This window comes from Lactuca virosa, chromosome 6 (assembly GCF_052849685.1).
Source record: "Lactuca virosa cultivar CGN04683 chromosome 6, Lactuca_virosa_CGN04683_v6, whole genome shotgun sequence".
In the NCBI taxonomy this organism is placed as follows: domain Eukaryota; kingdom Viridiplantae; phylum Streptophyta; class Magnoliopsida; order Asterales; family Asteraceae; genus Lactuca; species Lactuca virosa.
In genome coordinates, this window is record NC_136431.1 from 246,540,659 (window position 1) to 246,553,604 (window position 12,946).

General features: G+C 36.7%; 1 protein-coding gene across 1 annotated transcript; it reads right to left on the bottom strand.

The window, feature by feature from the left end:
- Positions 1 to 5,386: 5,386 nt before the first annotated feature.
- On the bottom strand, positions 5,387 to 9,908 carry LOC145119115 (transcription factor bHLH143-like). The gene is made up of 4 exons (XM_079054745.1): positions 9,741 to 9,908; positions 8,380 to 8,893; positions 7,664 to 7,812; positions 5,387 to 7,587 (listed from the first exon to the last, which is right to left on the bottom strand). Exon 4 carries the CDS (start codon positions 7,578 to 7,580, stop codon positions 6,666 to 6,668), a length of 915 nt encoding a protein of 304 aa, XP_078910871.1. The 5' UTR covers positions 7,581 to 7,587; positions 7,664 to 7,812; positions 8,380 to 8,893; positions 9,741 to 9,908; the 3' UTR covers positions 5,387 to 6,665.
- Between the last annotated feature and the right edge of the window lie 3,038 nt (positions 9,909 to 12,946).

Consider the following 12,946-nt stretch of genomic DNA (forward strand, 5'->3'; position numbering starts at 1 on the left):
CCAAACTTCGCATACAAACGAAAGAGCGACACCCCAAATAAGTAACTAATCACACAAAGACTAAACTAGTCTACACACCCACCATGCTCTAACAGTCCTCTCATCTAAACATAGAAACAAATATAAATAACAGTAGCGGGTCTGTTTTAAACCAACAGCCTATTTCAGCCAACTAGTCTATTTCAACCCAACGTGCTTGTTTCAACCCAACGACTTACTTCAGCCAACGGGTCTATTTCAACCCAATAGGTCTATTTCAACCTAAAGGCCTATTTCAGCTAATGGATAAATTTCAAACCATGTTAATGATATGTTCCACCCATTGTCTTAAAATCACTCTCTTTGCTACAGTCCACCTGCAGTCTTTCCTGCCATGGTCCACCCGTGGTCTTTCATGCAATTACCACAAAGATAACCAAACATACAATGACACGAGATAGACCCTTAGTCCACTATATCCTGTCAGGTGTTTGGATCGTGTTTCAAAACCCAAGGCCTTCATCAAATAGGAAAAAGAAGAGAGGTTTTCAACACAACCCTCGACCTGAGTCTAATCACTAACCCTATACTACGCCGTCATCGATGTTTCTAATCTTCTAGATGATATGACATTGAATCCTTGTTTCTTCTTATTTGGTCACAATTATTTGCTAAACAATACTCCTCACATGAGCTTCATCCTTGATAACGATCTAAATCTACTACCCTCAATCTGTGAATCTGCAAAACCTTGGGACAACCTGCAGCCTTGCAATATTTCCTTCTGATAAATCAACTCTCCCCCACTTAGAATTAACTAAACTCTGATGTCTCCTTAATCAATTAAAGCTTTGGACTAATCAATATGACTACACGAGCTGGTTCCTAACGACCACGCCTAGCACTCAAGAGGCTTAAGGTAATTCCAATCATTCTATAAATGGTGAATAAGTCCTTTCCTACATCCACAACCCACAACAACAAGAAAATCGACCATAATTAACATTATAATAGAGAACCAAATTCAAATTAAAATAAACACCAATCATCACGAATTACAATTAAATAATGAAACACAAATGGAAAAGTATTGATGACATTATAAAATGTTGCACCCGCTCATACTAAAGAAAACTAATAACTCAATCCCTGACCTTCAGGACTCTAGTTGTCCAATGTCGTCCATACAGTAACTGCCAAGATAAAGATGTTGGAGCAAAAACCATTCCACTTGTTCTCTGGGGGCAACCATCATTAACATGGCCTTGTTGATTGCAAATGAAACATACTATCAACGCTTACTGACTACATTCCTAGTTGTAGTGACCCTCCTAGCCGCATCTGAAACACCTAGAAACAAGGGCACGACAACTTCCCCTGTGTGCCAAACCATACCTGCCACAAAATCTGCGGCTCCCTTGGTCTCTTGATCGAACATTGGTCACTCTGTTCTTCTTGAATGTTGATTCTGATGCGTGAATTTGATCCTACTTATGCTTTTGTTATTAGTTCTCTACCTCCAACTCTTTGTCCCTTGCTATCTCCACTAAATTGGAGAGAATCTTGCAAATGGAAATGATTACGAACTATTGCATCTCCATCTTCCACATATCATGGTAGCGAGTCATCATCATCTCTTATGTCTCTGCATAATGTGGGCAAAGCAATGCTCTCTCTATGAACTTGGCAGTGATCTCGACCACCGAATCTATATTCTGCTCAAGTGCCAAATACTCTCGAGCCAACTGTTGAACCTATATCTCAGACACAAACTCTTTCTTGAATCTGGTAACAAAATCCTCCTAGGTCATAGACTCGACCGCACCTGGTTCGAAGTTCCGAACAACCTCAGGCCACCAATCCCTAGCTCCATCATGTAGAGACACGTTGCAAACCTGACCTTAGCCTCCGTCAGACAAAAGCTGGCGAGAAAGGAACTCTCAATTTCAGCGATCCAATGTATAATGACGATAGGCTCCCTCCTTCCCATGAACCGAGGAGCCCCACAAGCATAAAACTCCTTTAAGGTGATCTTACAAGCCCATGGTCGACTGTCCTCCAATCCGGCTCGTATAATCCTAAAGTGCTCATCCATCACTAACAACAAATCATCCTTAACTGTGTTGATCATACCAAGTGAATCTTCTATCATGAACCTCAAAACCTCTATAGCGATGATGTCGCGGACATCCCTATCATGAACCTCGAAACATCTACAAAAACATTTAAACCACAACTGTAAGCATAAAGCTTAGTGATTTCCCCAATATACCACACATTCCACCATACATACAATGCATACACACAAGTGCTCGACTCTAGTGCCGACCTGCTAATTATCCTATCAATATGCATACATAAAAACCATACATATCATACACCGGCACTCTACCACTACACTACTACTGGCTCTCAGCCACCACTACTACCAGCTCTCAACCGTCAACTACTACCGGCTCCCAATCACCTTGCGATCATCGGCCTATAGCCAGAATAATATCGATACCAGGGTTGATGCTAATATTGATGACCACCTTATGAATAACTAGGCATATGTAGTCAGAGATCAGATAGACAGTCGAACATATGATCCTACCTAAGAGAAATAAATCAAACAAGAACCATGCAATAAGGCTTTGGACCAATATTTCTCAGGCTATCTAATTTAAACTACATACTACCCCTAAGGTGTCCACTCAACGATCAATCAATATTATTATCACCCTAACGATATCATACAATCCACATGCAAGACCCTACTAATCTAACATACCATGACACCAAGTATACTATACTACACATACATAAAAAGGAGTTATCCTAGTCAAATATCATACCTGTACTCTAACATTACCTCCATCCTATCATACAAATGATATACAAAGTCACACATGGTATAGTGAGAAGACTCACTTGAATTGCAAAACCAGAGAAACACAAGAACACTCTCAACTCCTTGTATCGATAAGACCTGTGAACAGTCTAACACCAATATAGGATCAACCTCAAACTACAACCCAAATCCTTCAAGTTTGACCCAAGGTCAAACTGGTCAATGGTCAACAAAAGTCAATGGTCACCACTTCGTGTCGAGTCCTTGGCCGTGTTGTGGCCAAATCCAGACAAAACAGACGTGTTGCAGAACACCACCACACCATGGGACTTCCTTGGCCATGTCGTGGTTTCGTTCAACATGACATTTTCTTCAGTAAGAGTTTAATCCTTATAGATCAAGGCTCGTAACTTCAGATCTGGTTATTCTGTATGACTTATTGGATAAAGTTTCCAACTTTAAGCAATAAGACATCACCATAATTCAAGATCTTAAACCCTAAGTCCATTAAGATCTCATAATGACAAAAACTTTGTGCATGATTCAAAGGGAACCAATACCTAACACTTTTTTCATCAGATCAAGTCCATAAATAGTGACCAAGCAAGTCTTAGATTTTGGAGTTTGCTCAAAACTCCAAGAATATCCCTCTAAAGGATTCAAAAGGACCTCAAAGCATTTAATGAGAAATATGAATGATAAAGGTGGAAGCTTTATACCTTATAAAGCTCCACAAGATGCGGGAGATGCAAGATCTGAAATAGAAACAACCCTTCAATCAACAAGCTCTCCACCTTCTTCTCTCAAGTTGCACTCTAAGGCTAAAAACATCAAGAACACCATACAAAAACCAAGAATACTCAAGTGTGGACTAGGGTTTTGAATTGGGATGATGGAGGATGAAGAGAATGACCTAAACCTGCAGATCAAGCCCTTAAATATGGAGGAAGCCCTAAACTTCATGGGTTTGGGCCGCAGCATTTACCACGACGTGGTGAATACCTTACCACTCTGTGGTGACCATTCATACGCGTTCTTCATTTAATTGATGTGGCCACGACGTGGTAATCATCCTACCAACTCGTGGCTAAAGATTTTCTCCAAAATAATATCTTTAGGATCCTTAGGTCTTCAATTGATCAGATCGGTAAAACGGGTGTTACAAAAAGGGTTGAATATTGAACTCAAGCTATACTTTCTCATCTATGTGATGCAAATCAAGTAGCAATTTGGCTTGTGACCAGAAAGAGCGACTCTTTTAGTCACTTTGCTCTCATGACCAATGCAATACACATGATCCACTATAAATATGTTCCATACGTCACAATTAAAGATATCAACAATACTTTTCTCGTATATTCACAGTCTCATACTTCTATTTATAACATCATCTAAATTGATCGTTGGAATGCATTTCTCGGACAACACCCAAGAGTAAGTTGAAGCATTTATTTTTTGTATGTGAATGATACTAGATGCACCATGTAGTAGTACAGAGAGACACTATGAAGAATTGGGTATCATCATCTATTTTGCTCCTAACATAATTAGCATGTTTATAACCCTCTTTGTTCTATAGTCCATACTCCATAATAAATCATGACATCAAGTGCTCATTTAGCATATGTTTTTAAGGAGCTAACTATGTTAACTTGTATCATTTCAATGTACCCAAAAGTTGAAAAACAATAAGATCTTCTTATGTAATTGACTGAAAACATATAAACATTGATAGGAGGATCCTAATAAAGCTTGAGAAATCAAAATGATGTTCAATTTTCTTTAACAAATACCAAAACCCTACAAATTTTATTCCCAAATAATTGAGAACCAAAATTCTTTAAGCTAAAAGTTGGGTTATGTCTATCATGTTTGAGACCAACAATTTGATAGCATTAATAAATCATGTCAAGCTCGATTTCCAATTTTTTCCATGGGGTCAACCTGGATCCAACACAGAATTGCTACCCTAAGACATACTAAAAACAAACAAATAGATGTGACAACACAAGAAATAATATGAAGGCGAGGCAAACTTTTGTATGATCGAATGACTTTGTTATAAGTGTTTGAAGAGGGGAGGACAACCCCACATGTTTGAAAATGGGCATATAAAAAGCCATTCACATACATCCAATGGTTAAAATGAAATGACACAGTCGGTTCAAATAAGTTAAATATGATGAAACAAATTTAATAGAGTAAAATATTTTGGTCCTTGAACATAACCCTTTTTTTTTCATTTTTGGTCCCAAAATATTCTCTCTTGCAATTTTTGTCGTTATTAAGTTTTTTATAGTGTTCTTTGTCCAAGTTCCATGAACATTACTATACTTTTGGATTAACTTTGCAAAAGTCAACTATACAAATCTGCTTGGAACAAGAACCTAAGAACATTAGGGGAACCCCAAGAGTGGAATAAAATTGTTAAGGGAATACGTTTTAGGATAAAATTGCAATAATCAATTGTCCTCAGGGGCCAAAAATGAAATTTACTCGATTTAATATGAGATAATAATATCGAACACAAAATCAAGGTTAATTGAAAAATGCAACACATATGGACCAAGATCATGCAAAAAAACACACAATTGATTTGATACATATATTTACATATATAAAATGTGAAATTACATGATAAAATAAACGAGAAAAAAAAACACACTATTTGGGTACATTGACTTCTTCAAACCATCATTACAGACCGCCGACAGTGGTGGTTCATGGTGGCGGTGGTCCTCCGTTGATGTTCACAGGGTAGGAAAGACAAGAACACAAGTTTCAACAGTAAAATTACCAAATACCCAACAAGAAAACAAGACATAATCACTATTGGGTCCCACTCAAGACACACCAAGCTTTCAACCTTTTTATCCAATCCTTGACCTTCACCCTAACCCCACATGTGAACTTACTAAATTGCCCCTGCACACACAAAAGAACACACGGTGGTTCACATGTATGATGATTATCCATCATTCACGAAAACACTTGAGCATGGTTTGATGGGTTGTAAAACTTTCTCTTCACAAAACTTTCAACTTTATGTTTATGCCCTATTCTTGGTCTTCATCCCAACCCCACATCAAAATTACCACATTATCCCTAACACAGTACAACCCCATATCAAAATTACCAAATTATCCCCAACACTGTAGGCACTAGGCAGTAGCTTTCGTAGAAAATCACCATCCGTCAATCAAGGAACCACTCACGGATGCCTTGATTGTTTTCAAACTTTCTCTTCACAAAGATTTCAACTTTATGCCCAAATCTTGATCTTCATCACAACCCCCACATTAAAATTACCAAATTCTCCCTAAAAAAAGCACACAAAAGTTTCCCTAAATGATCATAAACCATAATTCAAGACGCCACTTGATTGCCTTCACGGGTTCCAAACTTTACCTTCACAAAACAAACATCTTTATGACCAATTCTTGCTTTTCTTCACAACCGCATATCAAAATTACCAAATTCTCCTTAAACATACAAACACACACTACCTTCCTAAAATGATCATCATCCATCATTCCCACCTGAAGATGCGTTGAAAGGTTCCATGCTTTATGTCAATTCTTGCTTTTTATCACAACCCCACAACAAAATTACCAAATTCTCCTAACACATACAAACCCATAAAACACACACACTAGTATCGATACACGATCTTATGATTCAAGAAACGACTTCAAGCTCCAAACTTTATCTTCACAAAAGCTAACAACTTTATGCCCAATTCTGGATCTTCATTACAACCCCACGTCAAGATTACCAAATTCTCCTTCCAATCAAGTTACCATCAATTGTACCACATAATAAGCATAAAGTACAAAAAAATCTTGAACATCTTTTAAAGAGAATCAAGCCCCAAAGCTTTAGCTTTCTCCTTCAAACTTCTCAAATAACCGATAGCTTCATCAATAACCATTACAGCACTCTTTCCATTTTTATCACCAGGAATCAAATTCTGAAGCAAATTTATAGTCTCCTTCATCTTATCTTTCCTCAATTTCTTATTACTCAACAACAAATTATCCAATTGTTCCTCAAACACTCCAATTCCCTCATTCCCAACCCCAGATTCCCCCGAGCTTGCAGTGTCCTCGAGTGCATTTACAATACTACCCCCATCCTCCCGTTTACGCTTTTTCCCATCTCCCCCAGAACTCGCAACTTCCTCTTCTTTTCCATTCCCATTTTGCCCTTTTTGTTCAAGAAACATCATTGAACTAGGGGAATGCCCTGTACTCGTCTCCTCAGAATAATCATTTTCATCATCATCATCATCAGAGTACAACAAAGCGTTAAGCTCTTCAGTATCCTCCCTCATCTCACTTTTTGAATCATTTTCTTTAATACGAACCGGGTTTGACCCGGATTGTGGTTTCGGGTTATTTGACAACGGGAATTGGTATCGAATAGGAGCGGGTCCCACTCCCGAACTATAAATCAAAGTTGTTTGATCACCGGATTGATCAAACACAAGAAACTTCTTTTGTCCACCATTTGTGGTGTGACCCACATCGGGGATAGTAGTTGAAACTTGAAGTTGTTCTTTGTTGTTAACCACAGGGATGACATTGACACCCTGGCGATGACGTGGCAAACCGTAAAACCAACCACATGGTTCTTGACGCACGGTGTTCCCAAAACATGGGATTGTAGCTCGAGGCCCAGAACCAAATGGGACACTCGGTGGAATCTGATTGGATGATTGCCAATCGATTTTCTGGTTTTGAAACCAAGATTCAAAACCCTTTTCCATTAATCACCTGAAAAAATGTGTTTTTGATGATAAAGATTCCATTTGGATGAAAAAGATACAAACTTGAACATCAGGAGACTTACGGGATGTTGAATGATGACTTGAATATGTGTAAAGATTTCTGAAAACTTCTAAAAGAGATGAAAACTAAAGAGTCCACAGCTTAATTTGATCACGAAAATAAAAAAAAGAACTACGTTACAGGCTTAAGCAAATGGCGGAAGTATTCAGCCTGAAAAAAAGAAAGCAACCCCACAAAAAGAACAGTATTAGATTCATATTGTCTAACTCATAAAACATAAAAACATATTGTAAAGCGAATGTGATTCAAAGACAAGAATGAACATCAAAAAAGTTGTAAAGAATCCGATTCTTTGAATAAAGATTGATTATAATATTAATGATGATAAACGCTAAATGCAAGGATTTTGATGATATTACTATAATTGTGTACATTGAAAAATCTACTCAATTATAGTATTGCACTTTAAATTTGTCCCTATTAGGACATTATACTATAGTTTGAAAAACGTAACCAATTAAGGCGATAAAATATTAAAACTCAGTTTGTATGTGGATGAAATTAATATAATTCGATAGATTTGTCTAATTACATCATCGTATTCGTAGTTTGAAAACTCTACCCAATTATTGCTTTATATTTGAATGGTGTTACTATAATTGGGTAGGGTTTTTTTTTATATATATATAATACTTGTAATAAAAGAATGAAAGTAGGATGCGAGTTCTTGCATTTAATAATACTAAATAATAAATGAAAGTAACAATTACAACGAACCTGACAATCATCTAGAGGTTGAAAGCATGCTATAACTTTAACAATTATGGTGGCGCTCCCAGCTGTTCCATTTTCGTGTTTCAAAGCCCGAAATCTTGTTTGTCCAGCTGATTGACACACCATAACTACTTTTTACCTACTCTTATATTCAGTTTAACTCCCTTAAAGATCTTGATAAGCAATCCAAGAAAATAACCCAAGAAAGATTCTAAAAAAAATACGATTTTTAATTGAAATTAGAACGGGTTTTGGGTTTTGATTCAACTAATCCAGCGACAGTAGCAAGGGATGACAACAAATAGATTGGTTCCCATGGATGAAAGTTTGAAAATGATTGCTAAAAGCGAGAAATTGGGAGGGGTAATAAGGTAATTTAACAGGGCTTCGATAGGCTTTACAGAATCACACGACAATAGAGGTTGAGAGAGATGATTTTGCGATAAACATCTACTGATAAGCTATACCACCGCATGCTCGTTGTGATGAGGGCTTTCTTTTCGTTGTTTCAAAGCAACTGTAGAAACATAAGTAGATGCATATTAGATTACGAGAATATGAACACGAAGTTTCATGATTTTATGAACACCGAGAACAGATAGGTAATTTCACATTTATATCAAAATTGAAGTTACCAATTCTATAGAACGATAACAATATACTTTGTGATTTGTTCCATTTTGGTCACACTTTTTCCTTGTGCCACTCTAACTTTTTGATTTTCTTGTTTAATATAACAATATTAAACAATTAGCAAAGTATATTAGCTATAAATAATCGAAATAGACTTTTAGAAGATTGAGAACTACTCCCAATGAAGTGATTTGATGCAAAAAGGTTGTGTTTTTGAGGAATTGGTAGCATGTGTAAGTTGGATTTCAACAGAATAATAACTTTTTACTGCATAGTTTCACATAAAAAGTAGGGAGTTTGAACTCGATTAAAAGAATTAAGCTCGGATTTCTATTAAAAATAGATGTATCGAGTGTTTTAAAAGGAGGAAAATGCCCTTCACTTTACACATACGCAATGAATCCTCGTTTGGTGATCATAAAGGATTGTAGAACACACAATAAACCATTTAGAAACAGAAAATGCAGGGGATTAAGAAACCCCAATACCACCAAAACCCAGAAACCAAATAGAGAGAATCAGAAAAAATTTATGTAGAATATACGAAAAAACATTATTCAAGTAGAGAATGTTCATCTGAAAACAGTAAATCGGGATACTTAAACATGAAGTAATGAATCTCAAGTCCCAAAATCAGATCAAATTCAAAACCGAGAAACCACTCAGATAGGAACAATACCAAAACACAGAGTGAATGTTGATCATGAGAACCGAAATTGGAGAGAAATTACCTTTGCAAGAATCGAAACTCAAATCAGCAATCTTGTAATCTGAAAAACCCAGAAAGAAGGCAGACAATGAGATTAATAAAAGGCAGAGCACGGGAAGAAGAACGGGAGAGAGAAAAAGAGAAAGGTGGAGAGAGAGTGCACGGGGGAAGAGAGAGAATAAATAGACGAAGGAATTGACAATCAATGTTTAACCCCCAGCGCGTGCAAATAGACCTCTGTGTTTGTGTGTGTGTGTTTTGACTACGTGTGAATCGCACGCTTGGTTTATAGGTTTTCCTTTTTTTTTTTTCTTATAATCATTGTATCAAGTACTTCACCGATTAAATTAGAGAAATAAGGCTGGAGGGAGTGGTGCCACCGAAACCGTACTCCCTTCCCCGCCACATAAGCGTCATGTCAAATTATATCATACAAGTGTGGTTTTTTGCCACACCAAATGGATGGTGCCACACAAGTGTAGTAAAGTTTAAAAAAAAAAAAAAAAAAAAGAAATTAACCACAAAGACCATTCAACGGTCAAAAGTAGTCAAAACCCAAGGACCAATCAAAAACCGCGGTATTCCCTAGCGGCACTGCGGCCAAGACCGCACCAGACCGCGGTCTGGGGGCGGTGTTCTTGGTTGACGTGGCACCAATTGCGGTCTGGGACCGCGCCCACACCCTTCAGCCTAATAAATTTATTAAATAATATTAATTTTTTTTAATGGCAATCTAATCTATTTTTTATTTTGATTTATGTTTACGACAGACTTGAATCCCAACATTAAGCAGGGAGGGCGACATCTAATATCGTTGGGCTAGAAGTCCTTTGGTAAAGTTTTTTTTTTCAATTTGTAAAAAAAATCAAAACAATATCATTTTAACATTTACATGATTACAAGCGACTACAAAATTAGTTGTTAGCCGGTAGTTAGAAGCAGTAGATTTTATTTGTATACAAGTGTTTGGCAAAATTAATTGGAATCTTTTAAAACATATATAATGACATAAATAAAAAAATTATCTAAAACTATAAAACACATCATTTATTTTAAAAAATGGCAATTAAGTCGATCTGTAAAATTATAAAAGAGTTTTTTTGTTAATTGCTACTTGAAATGGTTTTAGATTTTGACTTTTTTATAGTAAAAGCTAGAAGATTCTACTGACGAACGGAATTTTTTTTAATTTTTTTGAGTTTTTTTTTTAAATCTAAAAAGTAGAAAGCTCGTAAATGATATATGTCGAACACACCCAAAATAACTTGTATAATTATGACCATTTCTAAAACTTAATTTTAGGTAATATTAAACAAAAATAATAATATTTTTATTAGATTTTCCTTTTTCTTTTTAAAAAATTCAACACATTTAGTGTTCTGATTATCGTTTTCATATTTTATTACAACAAGACGAATAAGTTTTTAAAACTATTCCATAGATATGTAAGCGAACATTTCTCAATAAAATTAACTTGATAAAAAATAGTCTGGTGGTTGCGATACTTTAACATCCGGAGCTTCAGGTTTCATTCTTTAAAAATTCTTGTGTGTCTTCAATTTGATTTTGTGGATTTTGACCTTACCTCGGCGTGGTGTGTAGAGCAGCATGGCGTGATAGTGCCACCTCACCACGGTGTGGTGATTAGTTTACCATGACATGGCGCTGCCCTCCGAATAAAACCCTAAGTTTCGGACTTTGGACCATATATTAAGGATATGAGGGTTGGGGTTTCATCCACCATCAGCCCCCATTGCTCTAGAAGAACTCCTAAGCAAAACCTAGCCTCTTATGATCATTTGGTGCTCATTTTGGTGATTTGTGGCCTTTGAAGGGGGAATGAAGGTGTTATAGAGCAAAGAACCACCCAGCAAGCTCATCTCCAACTATTTGTGTACATTTTGGATCTTTGTAAGTCCCTCAAACCGTCATCTTTGAAGTTGTCCCTTCTAGATCTAGGTTTTTGAGTCTTGTTCTTCATGTTGGGAAGATTTTAGTGACTCGTTTTGATAAATTTTGCAACTTTATAAATCAATGAAGTCCCAAGTTCATTATTTAATTCAGATCTGGACTTTTATGTTGATTAGGAGCCATGCATGGGATTTATACCCCATTTATCATCCTTTTCACATAAGTAAGGGTGGGACATGTATTGGACATGCATGTCCATAAAGTTAAAATTTTTATGACTCATTTGGATGCAAGGAAGCCTTATGGAAAGTTAGAGTAGTTGGCTTAACGCATTAAGGGCTTAATGGAGTTTTGGATTTGGTAGTGTTGCCAAGGCGTGGTGGTCAAATCCATCATGATCTGCCTTGAGCCGCACCACGACAAGGTTAAGGTTTTGGCCACGACGTGATGGTCAAATCCATCGCAATCTACCTTGAGATAGACCACGACGTGGTCAAGGTTTTGGCCACAACGTGGTGGTCTTAAGAGTTGACTTTGACCTTTGACCGTTTATTTTTTAACTAGGTTGACTTTTGGTCAACTTAATAGTTTTCGATGGTAGACTGAGGTTTGACCTTTTGATTACTATTAGGTGGTGTGTAGTACCAGCCTTACGTCCTGCAAGCAATCATGTGGTCTATTTGATTGTGAGGTTAGTCTTCTCACTATACTATGTAGGATATGTGATGCTAGTTGTCTTTGTGACTATTGTATGGATTTTATGAAAGTCTTTGATTTGGTCCCTGACAGTTGTATGAAAGACCAGGATTTAGCCCCTGACAATCGTATGGAAGACCAGGATATGGCCTCTTGCAGGATGTGATTGTAAGACTATGATTTGACCCATAACATTCATTTGGGGTTGAAATAGATATGTCACCTTATGTATGGTTGTATGTGGTATTTTGGGGAACTCACTAAGCTTTGTGCTTACGATTATAAGTTTAAATTTCTCAAGTATTTCTTGTGACAAGACGAAAAGCCAGGCTTGATTGTGTTGCATCCACCGTAGATTCCGCAATTTTGTTTTATGATACTCTGATGTTTGATTTGAAACTACTCTTGATACTATGATGATCTCTTGTTGAAGTTAAATGAATGGTTTGTTTTACTTAAAAATGAAAATTTTACTTAGTATTTTGGAACGTTACAAGTTGGTATCAGAGCCTTGGTTTGAGGTATTCAGGCGCACTCTATAGTGTCTATGGACTCAAACTGAGGATAGATAAAATATTTTACAAGAAAATGATTTTCTAAATAGGTTTTGTAAAAATAAAA

Coding starts and splice junctions, on each gene's coding strand:
- LOC145119115 (XM_079054745.1), bottom strand. CDS start 7,580: ATGGAAAAGGGTTTTGAATCTTGGTTTCAAAACCAGAAAATCGATTGG.